The following is a 27,858-nucleotide window of genomic DNA, read 5'->3' as shown; positions in this document are numbered from 1 at the left end:
CCCTGTCAAGATTTTATTAATAATTCTATGAGCAATTCTTACACCATAGCCACTTCCTGAATTCATAGCTTTGTCAGCCTCATCTACTTTACTGTCTAAATATTCTCCAGTCATTCCTGGCTTTTCTTTTGACCTCACTATCAATACTGGAATACTGTACTTAGCATGCTCTACCTTGTAATTTTCATTACATCCTTAAAAACTTCCAACAATCAATTTCTGTCTTTGTCTTTTTATAGTATCCCAAGAATCATTCGATATCCATGGCTTTCTCCTTGTAACTGCGTATCCCAAGACTTCACTACCAACTGACTGATATATGTTCTTAATATCCCACCATTCTTCATTAATTGTCTGTTCTTTGCCTTTTAAAGTCTAAGACTGCAAAACGATTCCTAGAGTCAACTGCAAATGTTTCCCTGTGCTCTTCTTCTAAAAGCTTAGTTGTATCAAACCTAGGCATTCTATCCATCTTTCTGTTGGGTGCTTTCAGTTTTAATTTCAGTGTGGAAATGAGGAGCTGGTGATCACTACCAATATCTGCACCTCTAGCTTCTTTCATTTCTCAGAGTCCTCCTTCTCTTTATTAATGGCAATGTGATCTATCTGATTATTGTAATTGCCACAAGGTGAAGTCCATGTATACTTTTGGATGTTCTCGTGTTGAAAAAGAGTACCTCCAATGACAAGATTGTTTGCTGAACAGAAACTTGTGAAATGTGCTCCATTTTCATTTACAACATCGCTAAGATCCTCGACACCCATCACATTCTCTATCCCTTGATTATTTCTTCCAACTTTAGCATTGAAGTTGCCAATCACAATTTTCCTATCTCTCAGGGATCTCATCTATTACCCTCTGCAGTTCTTCATAGTATTCATCTTTTTCCTTTCTTCGGGGGAATCATTTATTGGGGTATAGCAAACTATAACTCTCGTATTGCACTGCTTTGATTTGAACTTTGCTAGTAACAATCTACTATTTACAGCTCTCCACTCGGTTAATGCCTTTTCTGCTCTTGGTGTCATCATCATTCCTACCCATTCTCTTCTAACTCCATCTGATCTTCCCGAGTAGATATATATATATTGCCTTGGTCTAAAGTTTCCTTACCAATCCCCTACAACGTGTTTCATTTAGGGTCACGGTATCCAAACTATATTTCAGAAATTCACTCTCTACATGTTGTAACTTTGCAATCTGATTCATGGTTCTAACATTCCAATGACCTATTTTCAATCTTTCTTTAGTATTTATAAACCGAGAGATTCTTAGTACCTCGCCACGCCCGGGACTCGGGGCCATTTTATCATCTTCTCTTTCCATGACTGACTAAATCCATAAAGGATTCATTGTGATGCGCAGTGCCTGTCTAACTAAGGAAAGTGATTTCTGCCGGTCCATACTAATTCTAGTAAGATCAACCGCCAGGCATCAGGAGTAAAACCTTAGGAGACAGTTTGTCCTTCGCCTTGAACCCAATCCATCACCCTGCTGCCACTGACTTCATCGAGATTTAGGGGGTCATTTCATGCACACCCAAAGTTCTCATTACTCCATCAAGTTGCTCATATGCCTATTCGAGTATAACCATTGGCAAACTTGGATTGTTAAGATACACCGCCTAGCACAGGGAGTGGGTCCTATCCTTCCTTAGTGGAGAGGTTTCCTGAACTATGGGCATCATGAATTGACCCATTTGCTACACTATTAAGCAGGAATTTTCCAGTCTTTTGTTCCTCCCTTCCAGACCCATGGAGTATGTTCAAGAACATTTGACATCCATAAAATCCCTGCGATGCCTTTGCTTTTCATCCCTTCAGCCTGATTTGCCTGGTGATCAACCGAGTATTGCTCATGCCAATTCTCAGATGACCTTGTTGCTTCCAGATGGCCACATACTAATTTGTATCCTGATCTGGTGGCACTTTTAGTAAATAGAACTGTTCCTTGAGCCAATCTTCTCTGTCAGGTGCACCTGCAGTAGTACCACCAACCCATGATATTGCTTGCACTTCTTGGCTGGAGTTTTCTCAGTTTCTCCTAGTAAAGCGCTTTTCACTAGATCTGCACAAGAGATTTCTGGTTACTTGCAACGATCCTCTTCAGCTATTTACCAGAGAAAGTTGGCCATCATTTGTGATTACCATTGTAGAAGGGGTACTACTCAGGTTGAAGCTTCTCTAGCGCAGATTGCAGATTGAGAGCAGCCCTTCTCAGTCACAGCTGGTGAAGGTTACCGCACAGCTTTTAGTAGGGGTTTTCCACTGAATGCCATAGGCTTCTCCTCCTCATGGGGGTTGTCTTTTTGAGGAGCCCACCCCGAAACCTCAGTTCCCCAAAGTGGGATGTAACCCGTTCTCAAGGCTCTTACGCATAACACGTATCAGTCTTTAAGAAGGTTGGTAAACAGATTTTACTCTCAAGACTTTTCCAGCCTCCAGCCTTAGCATCAGTGAAGAGAGTAGGCGAGTTGTACGGTCTGTTGTGTATAAACCATGCTGATGGTTGGAAGGTGGTCTTTCTAGTCTTGGGCCCAAGTATATGAATAAAACTCAAGACACTCAAGTTCTTCATCATCCTTTCTACGTGAATCATTGGTTGGTACAGTAATTGAGAGAGGTTTTGTGTCCCGAGATGGATTAGCATTGCTATATGAAGAAGACTCGTCATCATATGTCCGAGTGTCAGTCTCTTTTCATTAGCACTGGCAGAGCTAAGAAAGATTAGTTGAAGAACACGGTCTCTTACTGGCTTTGTGAGAACATTAAGAGCATTGGCTTTGACCTTTGACTAGAGATCCTAAAGGCTACCAGATTCCTTTTCTGACATCAAGGTACCTTCTGCAAACTTGATGGTTAAATTGGACCCTACAGCCATGACTTGGGAAAATTCAGAGCCTAATACAAGAAAGAGAAATTAATGACTCGGAGAGAAGCAGGCTTATATCCAGAAGACTTTTAAGATTAAAGGAACAAAATAAACCTGAGCCAACTCAAAAAGTTCATTTATCACATCTTCAGAAAGGTGGTGGTAGGGTGTAAAATGTCAATGAAAAAATTTGAAACTTCTTAGTGTTCCAACAGACAGGATGTCTACAACTATAGTTGTTGGGGGTGGGTAGAAAGTGTCCGCCAAGTGGAATGATTTTCCAAGTGCAATTCATGTATGAAATACTGTAGTATATTCATGGGTGGAGGGAAAATCAAAATCTTTGACTATAAGTTACACTAGTCTCCCTGGAATTGGAGGTACTGTACTATACTTTAGATTGGATGACTTATAGTTGAGGGATTTACTGGAACTTTCAGACGGAGCTTCAAAATGGAGAAAGGTGGCCACAGCATACAGTATTCATAGGTCACATTCCTGATCTAACTAATAATCAACAAGTCAAAGCCTTTAACAGCTACATGACAACTAATGCATACCTAAGGAACAGAGATGCATTTTCGAGTAGTAAAAATATTCATCTAGGCATAACATGGAATAACCATTGTATAAAGGTTTATTTTGTGTGTTCATAATATAGTTACCAACTTGCCAAACAGGAAGTGCTAGGTTTTAATTTTGGAATGATCTCACAATTAAAATGTCAGCAATTTAGTTTGACACATCTGAAAACTCTAATGATTTGCAGCTTAACAATACCACAACCTACAATTAAACAGTTCACCACAACTGGACTTAGCAACATGGGTGATAGCTGTCATGTTCTAAACTTTGGAGGATCTGGAAGTTTTGCCCTTTTAACCCATAGGTAATTTTCATTAACAAGTGTTGGAGAAGTTGTGGAATACTCCTAGGACTTTCATCCCTCTTTGCTAGATTTTCAGAATCTTGTAATGAATTGTACTTTACAGTACTTGGTGTTTTAACATAAGAGTGAACTTTTGAAGCAACCCCACTTCCTAAGGCTCCACTCTCTCTTAATGCTTATAGATTATGAAGCATATCTGAGCTGAAGGTTTTATGAGACAATAAACAGCAGAGGCAATAGCTCTGCCCCAATTAGATGATAAATCAACCTCTTCCAAGGGAAGTGGGCAAGTTCAGTTTCTTGGTGATTCTAACTCGTAGGTTATTACATTATTTCGAAAATTGAGGACTTTTTCATCTTTTTATGCCCTCTGGAACTGTCATCCTTAACGACTTCCCCACAAGATTGTTCATGAATATGGGAGGAAAAGGAAAAATTTCTAAAAATATGCTGTACTCGGCAATAAATTTTGCAGACTTTGGGTGCACTAGAAATGGCTTTGAACTATCAACCTTCTCTCTGATTTACTTAGGGGATAGCACGGCTTACTTATATACATTAGGGGGAGTTATTGTCTTTTTGTTTTACTGATTTATCTGGAGATCATTTTGTGTTGAATAAGGCATTTTATCATTAACGTGTTTGTATATTAAAAACTTAGTGTAAAACAGGATTAGATTATTGAAAATACGGTCTCTACTTCATTCTATAAATATATTGAAGATTCACATTAACCATGATCAATACAAGTATTTCTAACATATAATGCCCAACAAGTAAGATTGCAATCTTATTTAATTGACAGTTTACATTAAGATAAACCTCATGTAATGTGGTATCTTATATAACAGGAACAACTAGGTAATTTCATATATTCCTATTGTACTATACAGTATATTCAAGCTCAAAACATATTGTAAACTGCCTTTCACATGTAATATCACTGTTGGGCATTTTACAAGTAAATCTTAGTAACCGGTATGGTATGCAATACTGATCGAAGTACCTGCTATAAACATATTTTGAGATCATCTCCAACATTCCTAATTATGAAATACAGCAGTTTAAACCAACAATTAAGCATAACATTAAATGGTCTGACTAAGTTTAGTACATTACACATTTAAGTTTGCATTCAATACATTGTTATATCTAGTTTACACTGCTACAATGTCAACTGAACATTTTAATGCACCTCGTACATTCATCACTCCTTAACATCTTAGGAAGACCCATTGAGCTTGATTTGTCACATGGAATATTTTGTGCACAATCAGCTTTCTCTTATTTTCCTTTTTAATAGGAACAACTATTTTATTAAAGTGCACTGATCTCTACAGGTTACAACATTAATCTTCATGCAATCTATATCTACAGCAAGTGTATGCCAAGGTTTTTATGTGCTGTCAAGTGCCATGGGTTACAGAAGTGCAAGGCTGTGAAAACATCGAGTATCACATTCCTTCTTCGATAAAGTAGTTAAGTAAGAAAATATTTGTATAATGTTCATAAATCTCTTTAATATTTTATTCATATACATCTGAAAGATTTGGCATTGGTAAGATAAGTAATGTAGTGTAGTTTGTGGATAAGATTAGTGGACGGTTTCTACCTAACATAGTGAGCAGATCATGCTTTCAATTTATGAAAAAGTTAATAAAGCAGGGTTTTGTACATATGAAAGTATTATTATTGCTTAACTTATACGAATAATTACTTACATAAATATTTTTTGTTCGACCGCACTACATAGAATGAATAATGTCTGTTTAAATGCCACTATAAATCCAGTCATACACTTTTACACTTGATATTTTTCAGTTGCTGACGAAGTAAAGCAGAGTGACAGATTTGTACCTGGAATATTTTTTTTGGGTATATCAGTCATAGTTTTACATTAATGAGACCTTGTCTGGAGAAAAAACTTCATATCCTGAAATACTGACCTGGTCATTCAACCTTTTATAGTTTTTGAAGATTGACTCAATGTATTATCTTCTAAAGTCCCATTTACTATTTCTCAGAAGCCAACTTGTCCCACCTTCCTTAAAATAAAAAAAATGACTACTCATTTTTATATGTCAATTTAACACTACATAATACATTTAGGAGTTAGAATGAAAGGTTTTATAAGAGTGGCTTAAGTCTCTTATAGTCCCCAATGGTTGTGTCAAGGCATTTTTATTCCCCAATGGCTGTGCCATAACATTATTTCTTTTTCATAAGGCTTCCCCTTGTTTTGAGGCAGATGGATATCTATGCTACCAATGCCAGTATTTATGGGTATGGTTACTTTTATATTTGGTGATGTACAAGATTTAATTGGGTAAGCATTTTCTGAGGGTTTGGTAAATTAATTTAAACAAGATCTCTTCTGAAATTCTTGCTCAACTTTCATTATATAACTTCAAAGTGGCCTCTTTTCTACTGGTGTGAAACCATGTGCAAACTTTTTTTTTTTATATTCTTTCAATATACCTCCCTTAAGGCCCCTTCCACATGAGGGCCAAATGCAGGACGGGCACTTTGATTTGCCTGTAATTCTTTGGCTTTGAAACTGTGTTACCAGATCAAACAGTCTAAGGCAGACAGTATCCACAGGCAGGGGAACATATGAATTGGGCTGGGCAGAGGGAAGAGTGCAGTCAGAGTTGTGCCGGACAATAGTCAGGCACATATCCAGTAGCTCAACAAGGGGCACAAGCACTTCGATGGTTTGCTCATTGTTTCCTCGTCTATGACGTCACATACACTTGATTATTACCCTTACAACAAAATTGGTAACTGTCTGGCTGCCATGCATTTGCCCTGTGTGTGGAAGGGCCTTTAGTTTCTCTCTCTCTCTCTCCAATACTTATACTCACATTTCCTATTGGCACTTCTTCACCAACCATGCACAATAATGTGAAGGTATCCAGTTATTATTTGGCATTAGAACTATGGGCTATCATTTATACTGCTTGTGTGAAAAGCATGAAAGTTATTGTTTGATATATCTATATTGAGTTTGCAATGTTAGAAATAACCTTTGGTCCCAGCACAGGTTTTAATGTATGGCTCCATAAGAGGTTACTGATTATAGCATGCTGCACAGGCGCTACTCCTGGTTAACTGTAACATTTCTTAGTCTCATCTCATGAGTTATCTGCATGCTGCTTTTCATCCTTTCAATCTGATATTTTTATTTAGCTGTCCAACTACTTGGTATAAAAAATTTTGCAATTTAAAATTAAACTATGTGAGCTCTATTAAAGTCTAAAAGAATTTAGTGGTTAAATTTTTTATACATCTTCAAATAACTATGAATATACCAACCAAAATGGAAAAGTGGGACCTGTGATGGGGCTAGGTCAGTAGGTTAGCGTGGTCTTACCTTATATAATATTGTACTGTAGTATATCCTAATGTTAGTGATAGTAATCTGAAGATTTAATTTGCCACAAAGACATCACTTAATAACCCTCACTTAGGATAGTCTGTCCGGATCCATCAGTGACATGATTCATTGACACTAATGGTACACTGAGTTATTCCATTTTTTTTTTATTCTAAATAACTAGCTTATAAAATTGGGATAGTAATTAATTTAGATTTTATATAAGGTCAACCAACTGAAACATATCCAGATACAAATCTTATAGCAATTCCTTTTTCTTTTTAAGCATACTGATATCCAGAAATTTCACTTTTGTTTAAGACAAAATTCCATTTATGGTCATCAAACATTAAACTGTACCTCTAGAATTTCAAGATCAAAGATTCTAGATTGAAACAATTTTTTTTTTCTTTGCTTGGTCACTGGTATTTAATTTATCACATTCCATTACAAATCTTTTCAATGTTAAATCTCTCCAGATGAAAGCACAAGTTGTGTATGTTTTCATACACTTCAGGCACTATAAACAGCACTGATTTACACACCACAGGAAAGGCTATTACATTACATTAAATCAACACACATTATAAACCTCTGACGTATTATTTTCATTATTCAATTTGAAAAAAAAATATTCTGGCATGGTATAATTTACTATAAATTCTCAACTAAGAACCTTTAGAATTTGGTATCATTAACTTGATTAATTTGCAATACTAATCACTATATAATCTGTCTTATTTTCAGAAATTAATGTTTCCATATGCACTTTAACCTTAAAACTTGTATTTATATATTAAAGAACATTGCAACCAGAACTGATGAATAGGTGCTCTCTCCATTGGATCAATATCTCAGTGGTTTACTAGTAGTTTTGTCATTAGTTTCATTAGCATTAATAAGTGCAAAAAATCTTTTGATATTGTATGTACAAGATTAAATTATTTAATGCTTAAAAGGATATACCATTCTGGTTTATCTAATTTATAAATTCCTCAATAGCATTATGCTGCTTAAAATCTCCGTACAATATGTTTCCTTTAAGGGGTGTTGCTATATATTTCATATACCAGTTATACAACAGATATCACTATACATCTTTTAGCGTTGCTAACATTTTATACACCAGTTATATAACAGATATCATTACAAATCTTGCAGGAACCACTTCTTTGGGAAGACAAAACATTTCAAATAAGTGTTTGTTAATTGAAGCCCATGATAAAAAAAAAATAATACCTGCTTATTTTTTTATACACATCATTTGCCTTTATAGTTGACGATACTGATGATCAAACACTCAACAAACAATAGCACTGCAAGCCTTATTCTAGATATAGAATTTTTTTAATCACAGTAAATATTTGTTTCAATGTTAATTCTTATTATTTTGTGATATTATAATTCAAACAAATAAACCATTTTGTATAGCTGCAACATTGGTACAATTTTTATCAAGAAGGAACAATATTATACCTTATTTAGTTGTCATGAATCAATACCAAAATTGTACAGTACTTCATAAATATAATTCTAAAAACTTGTTACTAAAAATTTTAAATTAAATCAGAAAATTCTTTCAATATCTATGAATAATGCTCAAGTTCCCCTTTCAAACTTCAACAATTTTCTAACCAACCTATAGAAACTACTGATGGCACCCTTTATTTAGCTTTAGCTGACAATAAATTCCTACACAAGCTACTTGAAAGTTCCAAATAAAAAAAAAGCTTAAAATATTACAGAATTTCAAGTCTAGTCCTAGTAACATGAAATTCTTTGTTTTAAGGGTTTTCTATTCAAGCAAATCATCCAAATCCAAGATCTACGTTAGATACCTCTACAAATACAGTATAAGAAAATAATAATACTATCCATACAAAAATATTGCTACACTAAGCAAAAATAAATTTTGTTTCCTTAAGCCTGCTAATTTTGCTGAAGGTAGAGGGATTTACAATAAACCTGACTACCCACAAACATTAGGGAAACGAGCAAAGCAGACTTGGAAAACTTGCTTTATCTGGAGGGAACAAATTGATATACTAATATGTTAATTAAAATGCGGTAAATATTGGCGCAATTTGTAGGGAGAAAATTTAATTTAAATCATAAAAAGTGCAATTGTATTAACTAGTGGTACAATCTGAACTGTCTTGAAACTGCAATGGTGCCATATGCAGTACACGATTTCCCATGACAGCATTTAGGCAACGGGAAGACCCAATTCTAAGAGGTTGAAGCCCTTGGTTATGGCATGCTGTACTTAGCTCTTCTCTCCTAACACTAGAAGCTACAAGCAATTAGGATATGCGATGTAAAACAGAGAGATCTTTGTCATGTACTTCAAATCACCTCACAACCCATGATAATATCTTTAGTAAGAAACAGTCCCTGCTATTTGATCACTAAAACTATATCCTGCTAACCTTTTTAACAGGGCACTGACAGTATGTCAAAAAATGGAAGTTCACTGTCTCTGATGTCTATCATTTGATTATTCACTTCTTGTATCCAAGAATTGCTTCACCAACTCCAAAATAGTACACCATCTGTGCTATACCAAACAGTGGAGCTATGACTATCATCCTACAAGCGCCTCCTTTGAAGAATGCTCGAGGTCCCTCATTCTTGACTATCTTGCTGCAAAGAAAAAAGAAAACATTAAAGGTAACAAGAAATTCTATTTAACAGAAATTACTTTAAATAGCTTTATTTTTATTTGTACTATACAAATAGATACAAAAATAATCACCCTTAATGAAGGCATGATTAATTTGTTTGATGATCACCCTGATACAAATATGGTGCAATGAACAAGGTCATGATCTGAAAACTAAAATACTGTGCAGTATGTGAAAGTGAATAATTACCATTGTAATTTTTTTTTAAAACAAAGTAACAAACCTTTGTTCTTTTTTAACATGAAGAAATGCCTATGGCATAAAGTTAGCAACTGATGGTTTTCAAATCACAGTTTAAAGATAACAGACCGAGAGGTTACCAAAAGTATTACCATCACCAAAGACCCACTTTCATCTCAGCCATTGTATTGATCAGACCTCTTCTGCTCTTTGTAACTATCGTGCCCCTTTTTTTTTTTTCTTTTTAAAGCAGCAAACTAAGAGTAAGGTGGAAATGCAAAAGTACCCTCTCAAGAACCTACAGTATTATTTCATATATGGCTTTCTACTGATCCTGACTGTCCGCATAAATTTCCATTTCGATTTATGCTTGAGCTCCTTCCTAATGGTGCAAGTTGGGTTATGCAATACTCAGTTTTCACCTGATGTTTAAGAGGAAAGTATATTCTTCCTTTCTCTTAACTCTGCAGAGACACTCACAGATTCCCTGGAACCCTCGATTCCATTGTTATTATGCATGGAGGGGGGAAATGTGACCACTCCACAGTTGGTCTGTTAAGCTTTACGGCCCACTGTTTACTCTCAGCAAATTATATGAAGACTTCTCTTTGGGATGTGATCCTTTTTGGGCATCCCTGTTTTAAGATATCAATGACCTCAACCTTCAAGGACATAGCTGTATACAATGATTCAGATGGTTGGTACAAGTGGCAAGAGGAAGCATACGTAAAATGCCTTCAATGTTGCTAATTTTCTTTTTCCTTTTGCTCGCCCCCTTACAAGAGGCAAAAAGTCCCACATGAGGGGCTCTCTTATAGTCTCGTCCAATTGCTTTTCAAGTCCCTGACTCCTTAGTTTCTATTTCTCCCACCTTAAAAACCGGTAAGTAGCTTTCAGTACGTAGATTGGAATAAGGATTTTGGGCCACAAGGCTTGACACTAGAGCCTGGGAGGTCATGAGCAATAACAAAGTGTTTTTGTCACGGCATTAACTGTTTCTGGCAATGGATGTCTCTTGAGGTACACCTTCAACCTCGAAATCTGGATGCTGGCTGGAAATGAGTTTACCCCTCTCACTCCTACAGTGCCTGATGTACATAAAGGCTCTTCCTGTTGTTAATGTAAGTCTTTGCACGGAAGCATGATTCACGACTGTTCCCCCTTGTGAGGAAGCCCTTATTCCTGCTTCTCTGCTCACTAACAAGGTTGACTGTAAATACCCTCTGTCTAGTCATGCAATAAAGCAAAATATATATTCCCTTACCATAACTAAAGTTTCATCCCAGCCAGACAGAGGGAATTTGATAAATGGTCTTACTGTTTGCAATTTACAGCCTCTTCTTATTTTGTACAATATTATATTCCTATTACAGGGGACCCCATGAACCATCAAAATATAGACTAAAATAGCCCTGTGCCCAGCGTTTAAGGGAAAGTTCCTCGGGTATTCTCAACTAGCTAGCGGGTTCAGCCACCCGAGAGACAACTTTCGCACTTCTGTCCAAGCACCTTCAAGACTACGTGATTCTCAACTCTTATTGGTTGCCATGGTTGGGCCTTGCCAATGTGGTCTTGAGCAATAAAGATTGTACAGTTTCTGGAACAGAATTTCATTAATTTTAGCTAATTGCATAGAAAGTCCCTAGTTTGTAAAGCTTACTACATACCTTTTGAGAAAGAACCCTACCTGTAAATATATCCTTCTGTCTACGGAGAAGCAGGACACTTTTCCCTGAAAAGGGTTAGGGCAAGGCCGCCCTCTTAATTCCATGCATGTGGATAATATGACCATGTCCTCTGTTCAGTCTGGGTTGTAGTGGGACAAATGGTCTGTCACTTGCAAACTTTACTAAGATCACAAAGTTATCTTATGAGGATAAAATGGCAAAGTTCTAGAGTTTACAATTACAGAATTGCCATTAATCAGACAACTTGCATGTGCTTCACAACTGCAGACTATCCAGCATCTCCACAGTGAAAAAGTTTGTACAAAAATCTTTGCAAGAGATATTTGACTGTTGGAGGACTTCAATGGTCCTCCACAGCTTTATGTCAAGGAAATGGGGGGCCATTTTATGCACTCATCAGAGCAGCTATTCAGCAGGTCGTGGATTTCTCACCTACCTGCGTCAAGAGAAGCTGTGAAAGCACTATAGTTTGTTTCGAGCTCCTCTCCTTGTGAGAGTTATCCATGTTCTTGATGATCTTTGAACATTCTTGCCTAGCCCAGGAACTCGGCCCCCTCGAGTGTTATGCGACACTTACCTATGGGGCTCTAATTTACCCACCATTTAAGGCGGTGATGTTGTCACACAAGAGATCTGAGATCTTTAAATTAATATATAAAAAGCAAGGAAAAATTTTTATTTTTTTTTTCCCCAAATTATAAAGTACAAATCTGAGTTCTTTAATGTAAGGATACGTCTTTTGTGCACCACTGGAATGGCCTGTGAATAGTAAGAAGGTAGTTTAGCAATGACAGGTAGTGTGACTGGAAAGCCATGCCCACCTGCATGTCACAGAATAGCCACTTTAGACCCTAAGCCTAAGATAGAGAATGGTGGCGGAGATGAGACATAATTTAAAGAAATGGTAAAGATTATTTGTAAAATTCATTTGCTACTCGGCATCTACAAACTAATTTTTAAAGTATAGATTAATTTTAAAATTCATTTGTTACTCATCATATACAAACTAAATTTTTATTCCTTAAAATTGGGATACATTCAATGGAGGGAGGAAGTCCCCAAGTTGTACTGGCTTCTTTTTAAACCAGAACTTGGTTAGATCCTAAAACCTTCTATATACTGTACCGATGATTAGATGTCAGGAGGTTATTGAATTACCCTTCCTCATTTCTGCATGGGGATCGGAAAGATGAAGAGTCCCGGTAAGAAAGGAACTTCCATTTGGGTACACTAGAACACTTGAAATCTATTTCCCTTCCAAGGATACGAGGTTAGCAGTGTCAAACCAGGCATATTAAAGGAAATGTTTGGTATGGCAATGACTCATCCTCTCCCTTGCCAGGACACAGGAGATGGTTTCTTGGCAAATGTATTCTGCATGCAAGCTGCTCCTGTTGAGGTTAATGAGAAGGACCTTGATGTGGAATTAGGCACCACCATGACAAATTACATGGAGCGATAGAATCAAGAAAGTCTGAGACTGGTGTCCAATACTGACTAGCACTGGATGTTCATCACACAGTCAGTGAGACAAAAGAAAGTGACATCCCCATCCCCTAAAAGTCAGAAACTTTCCTACTTTCTTGCCAATACAAAGAAGAGAGTGAACCTTAGGATTCACTCATTAGATTAGCAGGAAGCGTGCGCGTGTGTGCCCCGAAGACTAGGATCGTCCCATTCTGGAGCCTAAGCACATGGCAATGAGTGACAATCTTGGAGAGCAAGACCCTATGATGCCCTACTCAGTTTAGCAGTAGGTGGGTGGACTCTTGCCTTAATGACAAGGACCATATCACCCTGAGACCCTGTGGGAAAGACTGTTTGAGCTTCCCCCAAGGGAAAGGTATCTAAGCTCTACCTAGGGGATTCATCACTAGGTGGTGGTGATGGTTCCGTGACTGCTAAAAGGAGACTGGTCAGATATGCACATTCTCTTCGTAGTCTCTTCCTCTCTCTCCAGACATAACCCTTAACTTGCAGCCACTCCAGTGGCTCCCACAGAAGGGACCACAAAGTTAAATGGAGTATGTTTCACATTACCCAAACAATGCAGGTACTCAATCCCTGAAGGAACTATACCTTCTGGGAGTATGCCATAAGTATCTGCCAACTGGGCTTGTGATCCGTTTGACTGTACTAACTGATTCCCAGGGTAACAGACACCGGATCAGGTCTGTTACTTCTTCCTAGAAAAGGAGGGTGGCTTTAAGAGCAGAGTATAGCCTACTCTTACCTGGCCTAAAGTGCTGGTGATTGGTGCGTCTTGGACCGCTCGCCTGCAACCGATGACCCAGTGGTAGCTACCCAGAAGGAATCTTTCGACATGTGTATTCCATTACTACCTCCTGATGGAGGAGAATGACACTAAGGACGCTCCTCCAATTCACGACAAGAATGGGGAAGGCGAACGAATGGACTAGCTTTCGCTTGGCAGAGAGTTAGTGTTGGGTAACGGTTCACAAACTTCTCTACCAACCAAAAAGTTACCGAGTGAAGGGCAAGACCTAACGCCCCTTCAGGAAGAGGGATACCAGCTTCCTAAGAGCCAGAGCATTCTTTCTATGTCACAATCGTCGTCGGCGCCCACTCGTGTCCGAGTATTGGGTTCTGTCGTTAGCCATCAGCCTCCTATCTGTGGGGTGGGTGCTTATGCCTGATGTGGCTGTTAAGTCCTAGTCTGTGGTGGAAGAGTCGCGGACAGTGTTCGCAAGGGAGGGTAGGTGGTGGGCGGGGCTGTTCTAATCGCTCTCTCCTTCTTCTCCTCCTAGCCTCCTCATTTTGTCTCCTCCTCTCCTCAAAGTCCACGGTGCCATGGTGTACCGTACTCCTCCAGGTTTTCCTGTCCCTGGCTGTTTCTTCCCATGAGGAAGGATCGATGTCAGTTAGAGCCAGGGTGCGCTTTAGTTGATCTTTATAGCGCATTTTCGGGGCTCCTCGTGGTCTGGTGCCCTGGGTCAGTTCTCCGTAGAATATTTTCTTTGGGAGCCTAGATGGATCCATCCTATGCACATGTCCTATCCAGCGGAGGCGGTGGTGGATGATGGTGGCCTCCACGCTGGTCAGCGAGGCACGTTCTAAGACTTCAATGTTGGTGGTGTGGCTCTCCCAGGGGATTTTCAAGATCTGCCTCAGTTTCATTTGTTGGAAGCGTTCTAGGTTTTTAATATCGTTTTTATATAGCGTCCATGTTTCACATGCATACAGGAGCGTGGAGAGGACTACTGCCCTGAACACCATTATTTTGGTGGTCTTTGTCAGTGCGTGGTTGTTAAATACGCGGCAGTTGAGTCGGCCATAGGCGGAGTGGGCTGCCCTGATCCTGTTCTCCACGTCCTTTTTGCTTGTGGGAGTTGATGTTAGGATGCTCCCTAGGTAGGAGAACTGGTCCACCTGTTCTAACGGTTGGTCATTCACTGTGGTATTGAAGTTGGGGAGCATCAGTCCTGGTGGATGTTGGACGAGGGTCTTGGTTTTGTCTGAGTTGACTTGCATCCCAAAATGTTCGTAGGCAGAGTTGTATGCATCAGCTAACGACTGCAGGTCCTCTGCCGTCTGACCTGGGGTGGCATTGTCGTCAGCATACTGCAGTTCTCGCACTGCACACAAGGTGGTCTTGGTTCTGGCGCGGAGTCTAGCGAGGTTGAAAGCGCCTCCATCCATGCGGAAACGTAGGTCAACTGAGGGTGTATCTGGGGGAATCTCGTTGAGCATTGCTGCGGTGTATAGCGAGAAACACGTCGGGGCCAGAACACAGCCCTGCTTCAGGCCGCCGTTGATGGGGAATGGGTCTGAGAGAGAGTTCTGGTGGCAGACTCTCCCAACCATTCCGTCATGGAGGGCACGCACCAGCTTGACAAAATCGGGTGGGCAGCCATATCTTTTGAGGAAAGCCCACATGGCAGGTCGAGGTACTTTGTCGAAGGCCTTTTTCAAATCCCAGAAGATGAACATTATGGGCTGTTGTTGTTCGAGGCTCTTCTCTTGTAGTTGTCGCGCACAGAAGATCATGTCTATGGTCCCGCGGGAAGGTCGAAAGCCGCACTGGGACTCTGGCAGGACGTCTTCTGCGAGAATAAGGAGGCGGTCAAGGAGAATCCGAGCGAAAATCTTACTCGCGATACTTAGTAGTGATATTCCCCGGTAGTTGTTACAGTTCTCCCTGTCTCCCTTCTTCAAGATGGTAGTGATGTTTGCATCGCGGAAGTCACTGGGGGGGGTCTTGGTCTCCCATATTTTCAGTATAAGGAGCATCAAACGGTTCCTCAAGCCGGGGCCACCGTGAGTGAGGAGCTCCAACGGGATGTTGTCTGGCCCTGGGGCTTTGCCGGGCTTCATGCGCTGCAAGGCCTTGTTGAAGTCATGGATGGAGGGTGGTAGTGCCATCCAGTGACGGACGGGATGCTGCGGGGTCATTCGCAGGAGATCGTCTGGGGTGTCTGCTTGGTCATTGAGGAGGTTCTCAAAGTGAGACCTCCACCTGGCCAGGATGCCCTCGCTGTCGGTGATGGTCGTGGCCCCATCCGCGTCCTTCAGGCTGCCCACTGATGACCGTGTGGGACCGAATATTTCCTTTGTTGCTGCATAGAATCTGCGCAGGTCACGTTGGTCAGCGAAACTCTATTTCTGCAGCTTTTCTTTGCCACCAGATGTTCTGGGCTTCACGGATACCTCTCTGGCAACCAGCTTCAGCCACCTTGTGAGCACATTTGTTAGCTGCTGTTGGTTGGTTTTCCAAAGTCAGGCGTGCTTGTCGTTTGGTTTCAATGAGAAGAGAGATGGTAGCATCATTCTCATCAAACCAATCCTGCCGTTTCTTGGTGGTGTAGCCTAGTGTTTCCACCGCGGCACGGGCCATGGCGTTTCTGAGGGTGGTCCAGTGGTGCTCAACAGTGGCCTGACCCACAGGGTCTGCGAGGTATTGTTCGCAGGCCTCCTTGTAGTTCTGTGCCACCTGTGGGTTGCGGAGCTTACTACAATCAAAGCGTTGGTGTGGTACGCTGTCAGGTGCCCTTCTGGGTGGTCGTAGGGTCGTCACGGAGAGTCGGGAGATGAGGAGTCTGTGGTCCGTCCAGCAGTCGTCCGCTCCGGGCATGGATCGGGTGATGCGGACGTCTCCTCGATCTCTGGCTCTGGTCAGGACGTAGTCCAGGGTGTGCCAGTGTTTGGACCGTGGGTGTCTCCATGTGGTCTTTTGTCGCTTTGGTAACTGGAAGATGGTGTTGGTTACCACAAGTTGGTGTTCTGCACACAGACCCAGTAGGAGTTGGCCATTGGCGTTGCAATTTCCAATGCCATGGCAGCCAATAATTCCCTCCCACAGGCGATGGTCTTTGCCTACTCGGGCATTAAAGTCGCCAAGCACAACGAGCTTGTCATTGGCGGACACTGCCTGGATGGTGCGGTCGAGCTGGGTGTAGAAGGCAGCTTTATTATCATCGGTTGAGGTCATAGTCGGGGCGTAGACAGAGATCAGGGTGAGATGTCTGTCCCGCGTGATGGGGATGCGGACAGTCATCAGGCGCTCACTGATGGCCTTGGGAGCTAGGTTATGCTGCTGCACTAGCTGGGAACGGATGGCGAAGCCGACACCGTGGATGCGAGGCTCCTCTAGGGCCTTGCCTTTCCAGAAGATGGTGTAGCCTGTTCCAGCTTCCCTGATGTTGCCCTCTCCGGGTAGTCTGGTCTCGCTAAGAGCAGCCACAATAGGAGTGTTGAAAATACACTAGGTGCAATCCTCCCCCCCTCACATGGCCTAGAGATCTGTCACTTCCTCCAAAGGAGAAAAGTGAACACCAGAAATCCCAAGTAACTTCTTGTAAGAGGCCTCCTACAACACTAATACTTTATTAAGAGAACAGAAGGAGGAAGAGAGAGCAAACACACACAAACTCTGTTTAGCCAACCGTTCGTTCTTGTTACCACTTGTGGTTCAGGGATTCCTACTCATTAACACCAAGTGGTAAGAGTACTGTACAAGGAAAAATTCCCAATCTTGTTAAGGAATAATAGACCTTTGCTTGGGCATGAAATCAAAATATCCTCAGACAATATCCAGATCATAATAAGAACGGAGAGTAATCTCGAGCTAATCTGGGAAAGACTGATAGATAATAGATCTAATGTAGTTTTTTATTTTATCACTACGATATGCAGTGTACTAAATTTCATTAATGCATATACATTTCTCTGGATTCCTATTCACTTTTTTTTTTTTTTTTAATTTTTCATATTCTGCAAGTTTCTGACTCCTCTCTTCACACCCTACATTTCAAATCAGCTGTAACAAACCAACCAAGTATGGAAGCAGCACTAATTACAACCCAAGCTAAAAAAGAAATCCAGTAATACTACTCCCTTTTCAATGCCAAACTTGGGGCATGTGCATAAAGCAATAACAGAAAAAAACAGCAACATCGTAATTCCCACAAGCTTATTATAATGGTACCAACCTCCAATAATTTCCTAGCTACTTCTATAACTGTTCTAGAGCTCCACAGTGTTTTGGTTCTTGGCCATAAAGGGGCTAGTTTTATCTAGAATTTAATCACAAGAAACTGTTAAGCCACCTCTCCAGGTTTTATTGTACAGTCAAATTAACCTCCTAATAGGCACTAGGATCCCACTGGAATTACCTTAGGATGACTGATTAAATGCCAGAAAAAGAAGAGGCTATACTTAGTATATGCGGGTGGGTAAAGATTAATTCCTGTCGAGATGTTTTGGTGCTATCATAGCTTCATTGCTTAAAAGTTGATAAGATTTTCACAAGTGTGCATGTTGGTTGTCTTAAGTATAGTAGTATTTTCTTGAGAAAACACCTAAAAGTGACAATGTAGAAATGCAATAGTTTTATTACAAAACATTTCCAATTTCCATATTACTGAAAGTACAAAAATTGCTATGCAAAATAAAATGAAAATGCGTTTCATATTTTTTTCCATTTAACTATCAGTATATCGAGCAATAAGTTTTCTCTCTTTTCAGGATTGATATTAAGTATTTGAATATGACCAGCATTTTAGACTACACAATTCTGTAATATCTATATATACAGTACCAAAACTAAATTTCCGAAGCTCTAAAATAAACTTGATAAAATTAAAAATGAGAAGCTTGATATACTATGATCCATTATTCAGTGGTGCCTAAAAAGGATGTATTCTATCACTAATCTTGATTGACTTTTTACTATACATTTTCTACAAAATTTTACATATTCCACAAATACAGTATAATGAATCAAGTTCTGAGATGTTATAATTTTAGTGAACAGTAAGAAAAATTAAGCATTTAAGAGACATTGGTATATTATGACTGGCTCCAAACATGTAGAGTAATTGTAATGCAGCTTCATCTTTAAAAGTGAATCATGGTTGAATCCATTAGCCTACAAATTACTACTAAATGGCAATCTATAGGGATATATTCTGATTTTAAAATTTTACAAATAGCACAAAACAATGAAGATTGCATTTCGAGAAAATCAGAAAATTTTAGAAATATGAATGCCAATGTCTGAGGTACAGTGTATAAGATTTGTAATAATTTTGAATTTGAAATATCCAATACTTTTAAAAAAATATTTTTTTTTGTGAGTATGCAAAAGTGTGCACTTTAAATTAAATTACTACTAATCTCTTTCTATTGGTGTAAATACAGTAGGGTCCCGAATTATGCGAGAATTTGGTCGATTAATGACCTCGTGTAAATGGAAAATCGCGAATTTCGAAACACACAACTAACAGAAATAATTCCATTGTGGCCATGGCAACCAGCAATTTGCCTATTCAAATGTGTTTACTACCCATTTCCAATACTTTCTTTGTACTATACTGTATTTCTTTATAATATCAAATTGTTTTTGTAAATAAATAAAACATTTAATATACTTTAAAGTTCTAATAACTTGAAAAATGGTTAAAATTATAACCAGGATAGGTGTAAACACCATATATTTCCCGTTACAACACAATCCAAAATACAGACAAATTTTAATGTTTGTCATATCTATTGTATAATACAACTGGTGAATAGCAAAACCATCACTCTATAGACTAGCTTGTTGTATGATTGAAAATCCAGAATTATCAAAATAAAGGCGATTTTATATCATGCGTTTCCTAAACACGCTAAAAAGCAGAATAGAAAACGACAACCAATGTTTTGTTTACGTTTAACTCTGATCACAACGAAGAAACAGACGCATTTATACATCTGTGTTTTTGAATTGACAGCAATTTTACCAAGTATAGATTATATGTTGAATTTGTTATTACCAATGTTCTAATTATTTTTTATTAGAACTTTCAAATAAATGAAATGAATGCCATTTATGAAATGTTTTTCTTTATGATGCCGCCTGAAACGGAAACCTTCCATTTGTTTACGCTCCATCTTCGATCATAATAAACAAACGAATGCATTAAACACACATGATCTAAGTCATAACTAATGATATTACAAACATTTAGTAAACATTATGTTATTACAAATATTTTACTTACCGTATCCATATAAATTCCTAAATTCGTAGCAAAGCTGGAAATTTTTTTTTCCTTATGCGTTTAATCCACAATAGCAAACTGCCGCTAATGACAGTGATAACTTACGATAATTCTAAACTGTTACGAAAGATAATTGTCCTTTCCATATCCAAAATACTTTTCCTAACTTCAGTTATAAGTCAACTTGTACCCACCTCAATTATGGATCCATATGCAAAAAAGGTGAAGAAGAAAGTACTAGGCCTATTTTTAAAGTCACCGAACAATTAGGTTACCGCTATAACGTTCGATGAGAGAGAGAGAGAGAGAGAGAGAGAGAGAGAGAGAGAGAGAGAGAGAGAGAGAGAGAGAGAGAGAGAGGGGGATGGTTTTAAAGTACTAAACAATAAATATAATAGGTTATAACACATTGGTGTTTATGTAATATTAACTGTATAGATGGTTTGAATAAGTTAAGAAATGGTGTAAACAATTCTTTGTTATTGTATTCGCGCGGAAGCTAGACATCAGCTGATGTGATCACAGCCAAAAGTAAAACAAAAATAAGTTAGCAATACTCGATTTTTAAAACACACCCGAAATTTAACAACATAAGTACATGTTTTATTATAGCGCAATTGACATTTAAAGAGTAAAAATTTTCTGGAATAGAATGGTGTTTCCTAAAAAATAGTGGTTTGCGGACGAAATCGGTTACCGTATTTTAAGCTATGATTGAAATGGATGTATACACGGTATAATTTTTTCGTTTTGTAATTAATTGACACTTCAAGAAAACCGATTTTGGTTTCTTCATCTATTTGTAAGTATTGTATAACACGAGAGAGAGAGAGAGAGAGAGAGGAGAGAGAGAGAGAGAGAGAGAGAGAGAGAGAGAGAGAGAGAGAGAGATATGACGCAGAAGGTTACAGACCTAGAACAGGGGAGGATGAAGGGTGGGGGGGGTGATGAGATAGGCTGGGTGGACTCGCAGGGGAGACGGTAGGAGACGGGGGAAGGGGGGATTTGGTTGCCAGTGGCTAAAAATAGATTCTGAAAGACGGTAAAGGGAAAAACGAATCCCATCGAATAAACAGAATAAGGAAAGGGAATAAGATTCAGAGGAATAATAGATATAATGGAATGAAAATGACTAGATGGTGTTAGTTGTGATAAGAATAATTTAGATATTTGAAATAAGAGTGTCTGAGGAGGTATAGAAGGAATTCGTGATAAATATAGAGGAATATCAAAGGATACAGTTAGTTTGCATTAAAGGGTTTGTTATCGTTTATCGGCAGTGAATAGCCTAAACTTCGGTAACGAGTCGTCAATATTTTGTCATATTTTAAACAGTATACATTTGATTTGCAAACATTGGTTTTGTAGAGTAGACGGTAAAATAAAATCTAGAGAGAGAGAGAGAGAGAGAGAGAGAGAGAGAGAGAGAGAGAGAGAGAGAGATTTCTGCCATCAAATCTCTCTCTCTCTCTCTCTCTCTCTCTCTCTCTCTCTCTAGATTTTATTTTACCGTCTACTCTACAAAACCAATGTTTGCAAATCAAATGTATAGCCTACTGTTTAAAATATGACAAAATATTGACGACTCGTTACCGAAGTTTAGGCTATTCACTGCCGATAAACGAACCCAGTCTACTCGTGAAAACCTTGAACGCCCAGAGGGAAAAATAAGGCTTTTAAATATACTGTACTAAACAAAAATAATGCTTTAATATACCATCATTAACACTACCATTACAATTATCGTAAGGTTGGAGAAAGATAAAGATTGCCGAGAACGTAACCACATTTCTGTTTACATTTTGTCAGCTGGACTCGCACAGTTAACAGTTGATTTCATTGTTGATGTGGAATTTTATCCTTAAATAGGCTATTCATTATGAAATTATGTTAATGAAATGTAATGTTAATATTGTTTTGTAACATTTATTATAAATCACCGTATTTAGGGTTACCAATATACTTAAAAAGACTATAGATTTGATACATTTTGTAGTGCTTGACTCGCGAACTTTGAACAGCCTCGTGGATACAGAAAATTTATTTTTGAAAAATAGCGATCGTGGAAAAGGGGAATCGTGTAATTCGAACACGCTTAATTCGGGACCCTACTGTATTGCCCTTTACCTAACCAGTGAGTAAACCGAAGATTTACCATTAAGAACGCCTGATCAAACATTAAATAATCCACAAAAATTGACAGTCCTCGATAGATAATGGTATGAGAACAAGAATACACAAGGTTAATGTGGTTGTGTGACAAAGTTAGTAACCTTGTTATGTCTCATAAAACTTGTCACTGAATATTCACTTTCCTGTAATATTATAAAAAAAAATGACATACATTGTGTGTAATCTGTACTTTGTTATACTATGTTTTTTATTATATTGCATTATGTAGTAGTTGCCATGAAAAGCTTGTTGCTATAGGTTATTTATTCTTAATTTTTACACTACTGTAAATATTTTACAGCACTTTCTTTACATGTGTTGTCATTACAACAATTTATTCATCACAAATATCCTCTCAGGGAGTTGTACTGCAGTGAATCTCAGGACACTACCAGTACACTGAGGCTACAGCATGAAGATTAAACGAAACCCAAAAGGACAGACTTTGACCCCTTCTCATCATAGCTGTTTAAGAATAGAACTGCTGATTCAAACAAAGGCTTTTGAAAATTTCTAGGAAGCGCTTTATCAGAAAAATAAATCTACTTGTCAACTTTGTGTCCCCTAAAATGTATGAAGTATCCAAAAATTGTAGTGTCTTATTGTTTAGATGACATCATCTTGCAACTCACAGCCAGCAGGTTGCAAGGTCTTATTTTAACCCCTGGAAGTACAGTACTGAAAATATTTAGTAAGAGCTGTAATTTGAGGCTTTGAAAACTCGTCAGTATTTTGAGCAATCTTTAACGGATTCATTTATCAATGTGTAGCAATCATTATTGATAAAGCAGTTTGTTGAAGACTAAATAGCCGAAATTAGAACGCATGGAAAATGGTTCAGATTTCACACCACAGACAAATCCTGAATTTTATATAACCCCCACTCCTTGCAACTCCTGTCAACAATACTAGTAGAGAAGTTACCTGGGATTCTGCCTCCAACATGTTTCTTTAGAGAATTTTCATGGCATTCACATCTAAATTACACATCAAGTAAAGAAGTGAAACAAATATGCAAGAAAGGTAATTGTGCTGAAATGAGTCGAAGTAACTCATCAACAACTGCTTCCAGATGGCTCTCTCACTCACTGTTCAAAGGAAAAGACAACCACTTTTGGCTGACTGATTGGTTTGACATTACAAAATAATGAGAACCTTAATCTTACAAAATAATGAGAACCTTAATCTTCCTCATTCCTATTTTCCTGATGCTAAACTAACTAGTGTAGCTTTTTGGTACCGTAAAATTAAAACACACTTGACAGAACTAAATGCTTATGAAGGTGTAAATCCAATTGTGATTTTTCCTTTGTTTTTTATAAAGATTGCTGATTACTTGGCTTCTAAGTTGTCAGTTATTTTTTACAAGTTAGCAAGAGGAGCCTCTTTTTATACTTGTTGGAGAATTGGTAATGTTACTCCATTAGGTATATGCATTTGTGGTAGCTCTAGCCCTGTTGATTACTACCTAATTTCCATTACTCCCATATTATCTAAAGTTTTCGAGCGTCTTTTGGCAAAACGTCTAAATAGGTATGCTGAAGATGATAATATGTTCCCTAGTTTTCAATTTGTCTTTTGAAGCATGTGATGCCCTTCTTACAATTGCCAGGGCTGTGCAGAAATCCCTCTAACAGGGTCTCGATACTTGAAGATTGTCAAAGGCAGCATTAAAATCAAGGCCTGCGTTATTCATCAGGGCCTTCTTCTCCTACAAAACTATGTAGAGGGGTAGGTCAATGTCTCTTAGGACTTTGACTCTTCCTCAAAAAAGAGATGTCACTGAGCATTAGTCCTTTTGGGTGATGAAATCTCTGAAACTCTCTGAAGAAGGTGGATGGCAAGAGCAACAGCCTTCATCCTGACCAAATGTGTACATACTCTGTCCCATACAGTGTGAGCAACTGTACCCCATACTGACCCACCTCTCCAAGTTGGGTTGGAGGTGGTACAGCAACCCCGCCTTCTCATGCGTACTGGGGCAAGGTTGGACAGTCTCTCAAAAGGCTTTGAATGATAGGTCTAAACAGGTGGGTTTTTCTTCTTTTTTCAGCATCTGGTGTTGTATCCAAAAGCTCGGCACCTTGGAAAGATCCTTCTAGTGCATCCTCATACTCCAAAGCCAAAACTTCCAGATCTCAAGGCAGACTCAGGTTGGCTTCTTGTACTCTGTCTGACAAATGGAGGCGGAATGATCTTGGACAACTATCCAGCACTAAGAGAAGGCTTCATCTTCCTCCTCTGATGCCGCACACAGACGGTATTTAGGTAGGTCGAAAAGATCGTAATCGTCATTATCATTAATAGAGGAAAGGGGCGTCGACAGACTTCCCCACTGTGCTGACATGGAAAGTCTTTTGTTGGAAATTGAGCATTACTGTACTTGAGACTGGGATCTTTCATGAGTCTGGGGGCCTGGTTCTTCAGGACAGTAGCAACATCTTTGCTTTCTGTGGGTAAGGCTTGTTTCCCAGTAAAGAAAACCCCGATGCTAGGTGCTTCCTTGTGCTCTAATACTTCTTGCTGTTCTTTGACTGAAGGCTTTACTGATTCTTGCTTCCGATGCAAGATATCCGAAGGCGTGATGTTGTCCGATTCTATGGGAGAGGGTCTGAACTGGTCAAGGAATGAGATCTCCCTTGGCAATATCAAGCCCTTGTACATCATTGGAGGGAACATACCCCAGGAGGAGTCACCGGTCTCCTTGGCTTACGCTTCCTCTGATCAAGTTTTATTGGGATAATGTCTAACTCCTTCCACAAGGGATTGATATCCCCTGATTTAGGCTTAAGGGGACCGTCCGCCATGTCCGCCATTTTTTTTTCTAATGATCCAAATTACACCATTTCTATATATGTTTTAGACATATATAATACCTTCATCATATAAAAATTTCAAGTTATTTGATCAAAAACTTTTGGATTAATTAGCAAAAATCATGATTTAAAATAAAAATTTAGGTACATTTTTCCCCACTACTATAATACCAATTGTATTGAAACTTATACCATAAAAACTACTCTATCAACCGAACAATTCTGTCAAGACAGAATTTTGAATTTCCTTTCTGTTTTTTTCTTAATGAATTTTTATTTTTTTTCTCTCGTCTAGACGGAAAATAATCGTGAAAAAAATATAAAAAGAAAATCAAAATTTTGTATGACAGAATTGTGGGATTTTTATTCTTCTTTCCAATGATATCTAATAAAATATAAGTGAGAAAAATGTACCTAAGTGTGAATAAGTATGTTTTTGAGTTATGAGCTCCCAAAGATTTGCAACACATTTTCGCTTCTTTTCTTAAAGAAATCAAGATAATATTATTATGATAACTTTAATTGTTTATTCTTACATAAATGCACCCTAAACGAGGTATTTGAACCCTCAGTTTACTATTCCTATGTTAGAGTTACCAGCGATCTCTCCTTGTTGCCAGTGTTTTAGTTAGCAGGTTTCAGCTCTGTACTCTTATTCATGTTTCCCTCTTTCTTGGTTCTTTTTTCTTGTTCTCCACTACTTTTTGTTCTTTCTAGCACCTTATGTAACATTGGCATAGCTATAAAGTTCCAGAGGACGTTGTGAAAGCACAATCTACTTACGAACTTCAAGTAAATAAACACATGCATTATAATTTCTATATGTCTTTGGAAACTTTGCTGATGTTCTCGTAGCTGGTAGTTTTCATTTACCTGCCCTCTACCAATGCCTTTCATTTCTGCCAGAAGTACGATAAATCGAAACAAAAATATGAGAGAGAGAGAGAGAGAGAGAGAGAGAGAGAGAGAGAGAGAGAGAGATGCAAAAATAAACATAACTACGATTCTGTCAAACTCAGGCATGCAGACGACAGTAAGGATGATGTCATAATTTAAAGACCGCTATATCATCATTGTTTGGAAAAATGATAGACTATTTGTTCTTTTTATAACCTTAGGTAACAATGGCATTGCTAGAAAGTTACCGAGGATGTTATGAAAGCACAATCTACATACGACCTTCAAAAAAGAGAGAGAGAGAGAGAGAGAGAGAGAGAGAGAGAGAGAGAGAGAGAGAGAGAGAGAGAGAGAGAGAGAGAGAGCACGATTCTGTCAAACTCAGTCAGGTAGATGACGTAGTAAGGATGACGTCATCATTTAAAGACCGCTATATCTTCATTGTTTGGAAAAATGATTGACTATTTGTTCTTTTTATGACCTTAGGTAACATTGGCCTTGCTATAAAGTTCCCGAGGACGTGAAAACAATCTACATACGAATTTCAAGTAAACAAACGCATGCATTATAACTTCTGTAAGTGTTTGGAAACTCTGGCTTCTGTTCTCTTAGGAGTAGAATTTGTTCAACTACGCTCTACCAATGCCTCCCATTTCTGCCAGACGTACGATAGATCGAAACACAAGAGAAAAATCGCTATAGATATGCAAAAATAACACACAGACGATTTTGTCACTCAGTCATGCAGATGATACAGTAAGGATGACGTCATCATTTAAAGACCGCTATATCTTCGTTATTTGTAAAAATAATTGGCTGAAACTTCTAGGGAGCATGTACGATATGTTTGTGCATACATAGAAGCAATAAAACGATTTTCGATATCTGAAAGTTGTTATGTCAAAACCCCATGGCGGATGGTCCCCTTAACTGCCTAAGCATAATGGTACTCTAAGTGTTGCTCCAACCTCGACATGTGTTGCTGAAGGGAGTTTGGAGACCTGCAAAAGTATTGCAATCACAGCTACGTACCTTCTGAGGAAGTCGGTGTGTATTTTCTCTGTGCCCCTTACTGCAAAAGCTCTAGTAGAGCTTCTTCCGAGGGGGACCAGCGATCTCCAAAAGAAGGCCACAGCTGGAGTACATCATCAATTAAAAAAGATTCCACTGAGGCAGAGGCAGCGTTGCTTCTCTCGGGGAAGTGGCAGACTCCTCCCTTAAGGGTTGTCTGCTGCTTCTCTCGGGGAAGTGGCAGACTCCTCCCTTGAGGGTTGTCCAAGTATTAAAGGGTCACCGCTTCTACTAAATCGTCCCGCCGAGGAGGTTGATCAAGCAGAAGCTTCGAGATGAGATCGAGATGCAGAAGAAGAAAATCAAGGTTTTTTTGCCTTCGAGGAAGACCCCGAAGGAGACAAATCCCTTTTTGACTACTACTTCTGACTTCTACCATTCCTCTTCCACTGGGAGGATAACCACTCCCATCATTCAGGGTAGGTATTTTCCTGAGTACAAGGGCATCCTCTGCATGCTAGGCAAAGGGAGTGAGGGTCGGTCTCGACCGAAGGGGTGAAGGTGCCGCATCCACGCTCCTTAGGTCCAGGACAAGTCCGCATGCCAGCCTCAAAACACACTCCAACCTGAAAAGAAAAAGAAAGAAAGCTAAACAGAGTATTCAAATAGCCAGTCAGTGGTAAAGTGGGAGAGAGATAATGTCCGCTCTCAGCAAAACCAAAAGGAAAAGTGATGAAAGAACACATGTGTGTAGGTGTGAGTGGGGTAA

The 27,858-nt window shown here is 38.9% G+C and overlaps 1 protein-coding gene across 1 annotated transcript in view; it reads right to left on the bottom strand.

Moving 5' to 3' along the window:
* Window positions 1-4,456: 4,456 nt before the first annotated feature.
* Window positions 4,457-27,858, bottom strand: part of LOC137616445 (mitochondrial glutamate carrier 1-like) — a 176,338-nt gene continuing 152,936 nt past the window's right edge. Inside the window, 1 exon segment of the mRNA XM_068346198.1 lies at window positions 4,457-9,780. Coding sequence (XP_068202299.1) covers window positions 9,639-9,780 — 142 coding nt within the window. The 3' untranslated portion in view covers window positions 4,457-9,638.

This window comes from Palaemon carinicauda, chromosome 22, assembly GCF_036898095.1.
Source record: "Palaemon carinicauda isolate YSFRI2023 chromosome 22, ASM3689809v2, whole genome shotgun sequence".
Classification (NCBI taxonomy): Eukaryota; Metazoa; Arthropoda; class Malacostraca; order Decapoda; family Palaemonidae; genus Palaemon; species Palaemon carinicauda.
This window is presented reverse-complemented; position numbering and strand designations above follow the sequence as displayed.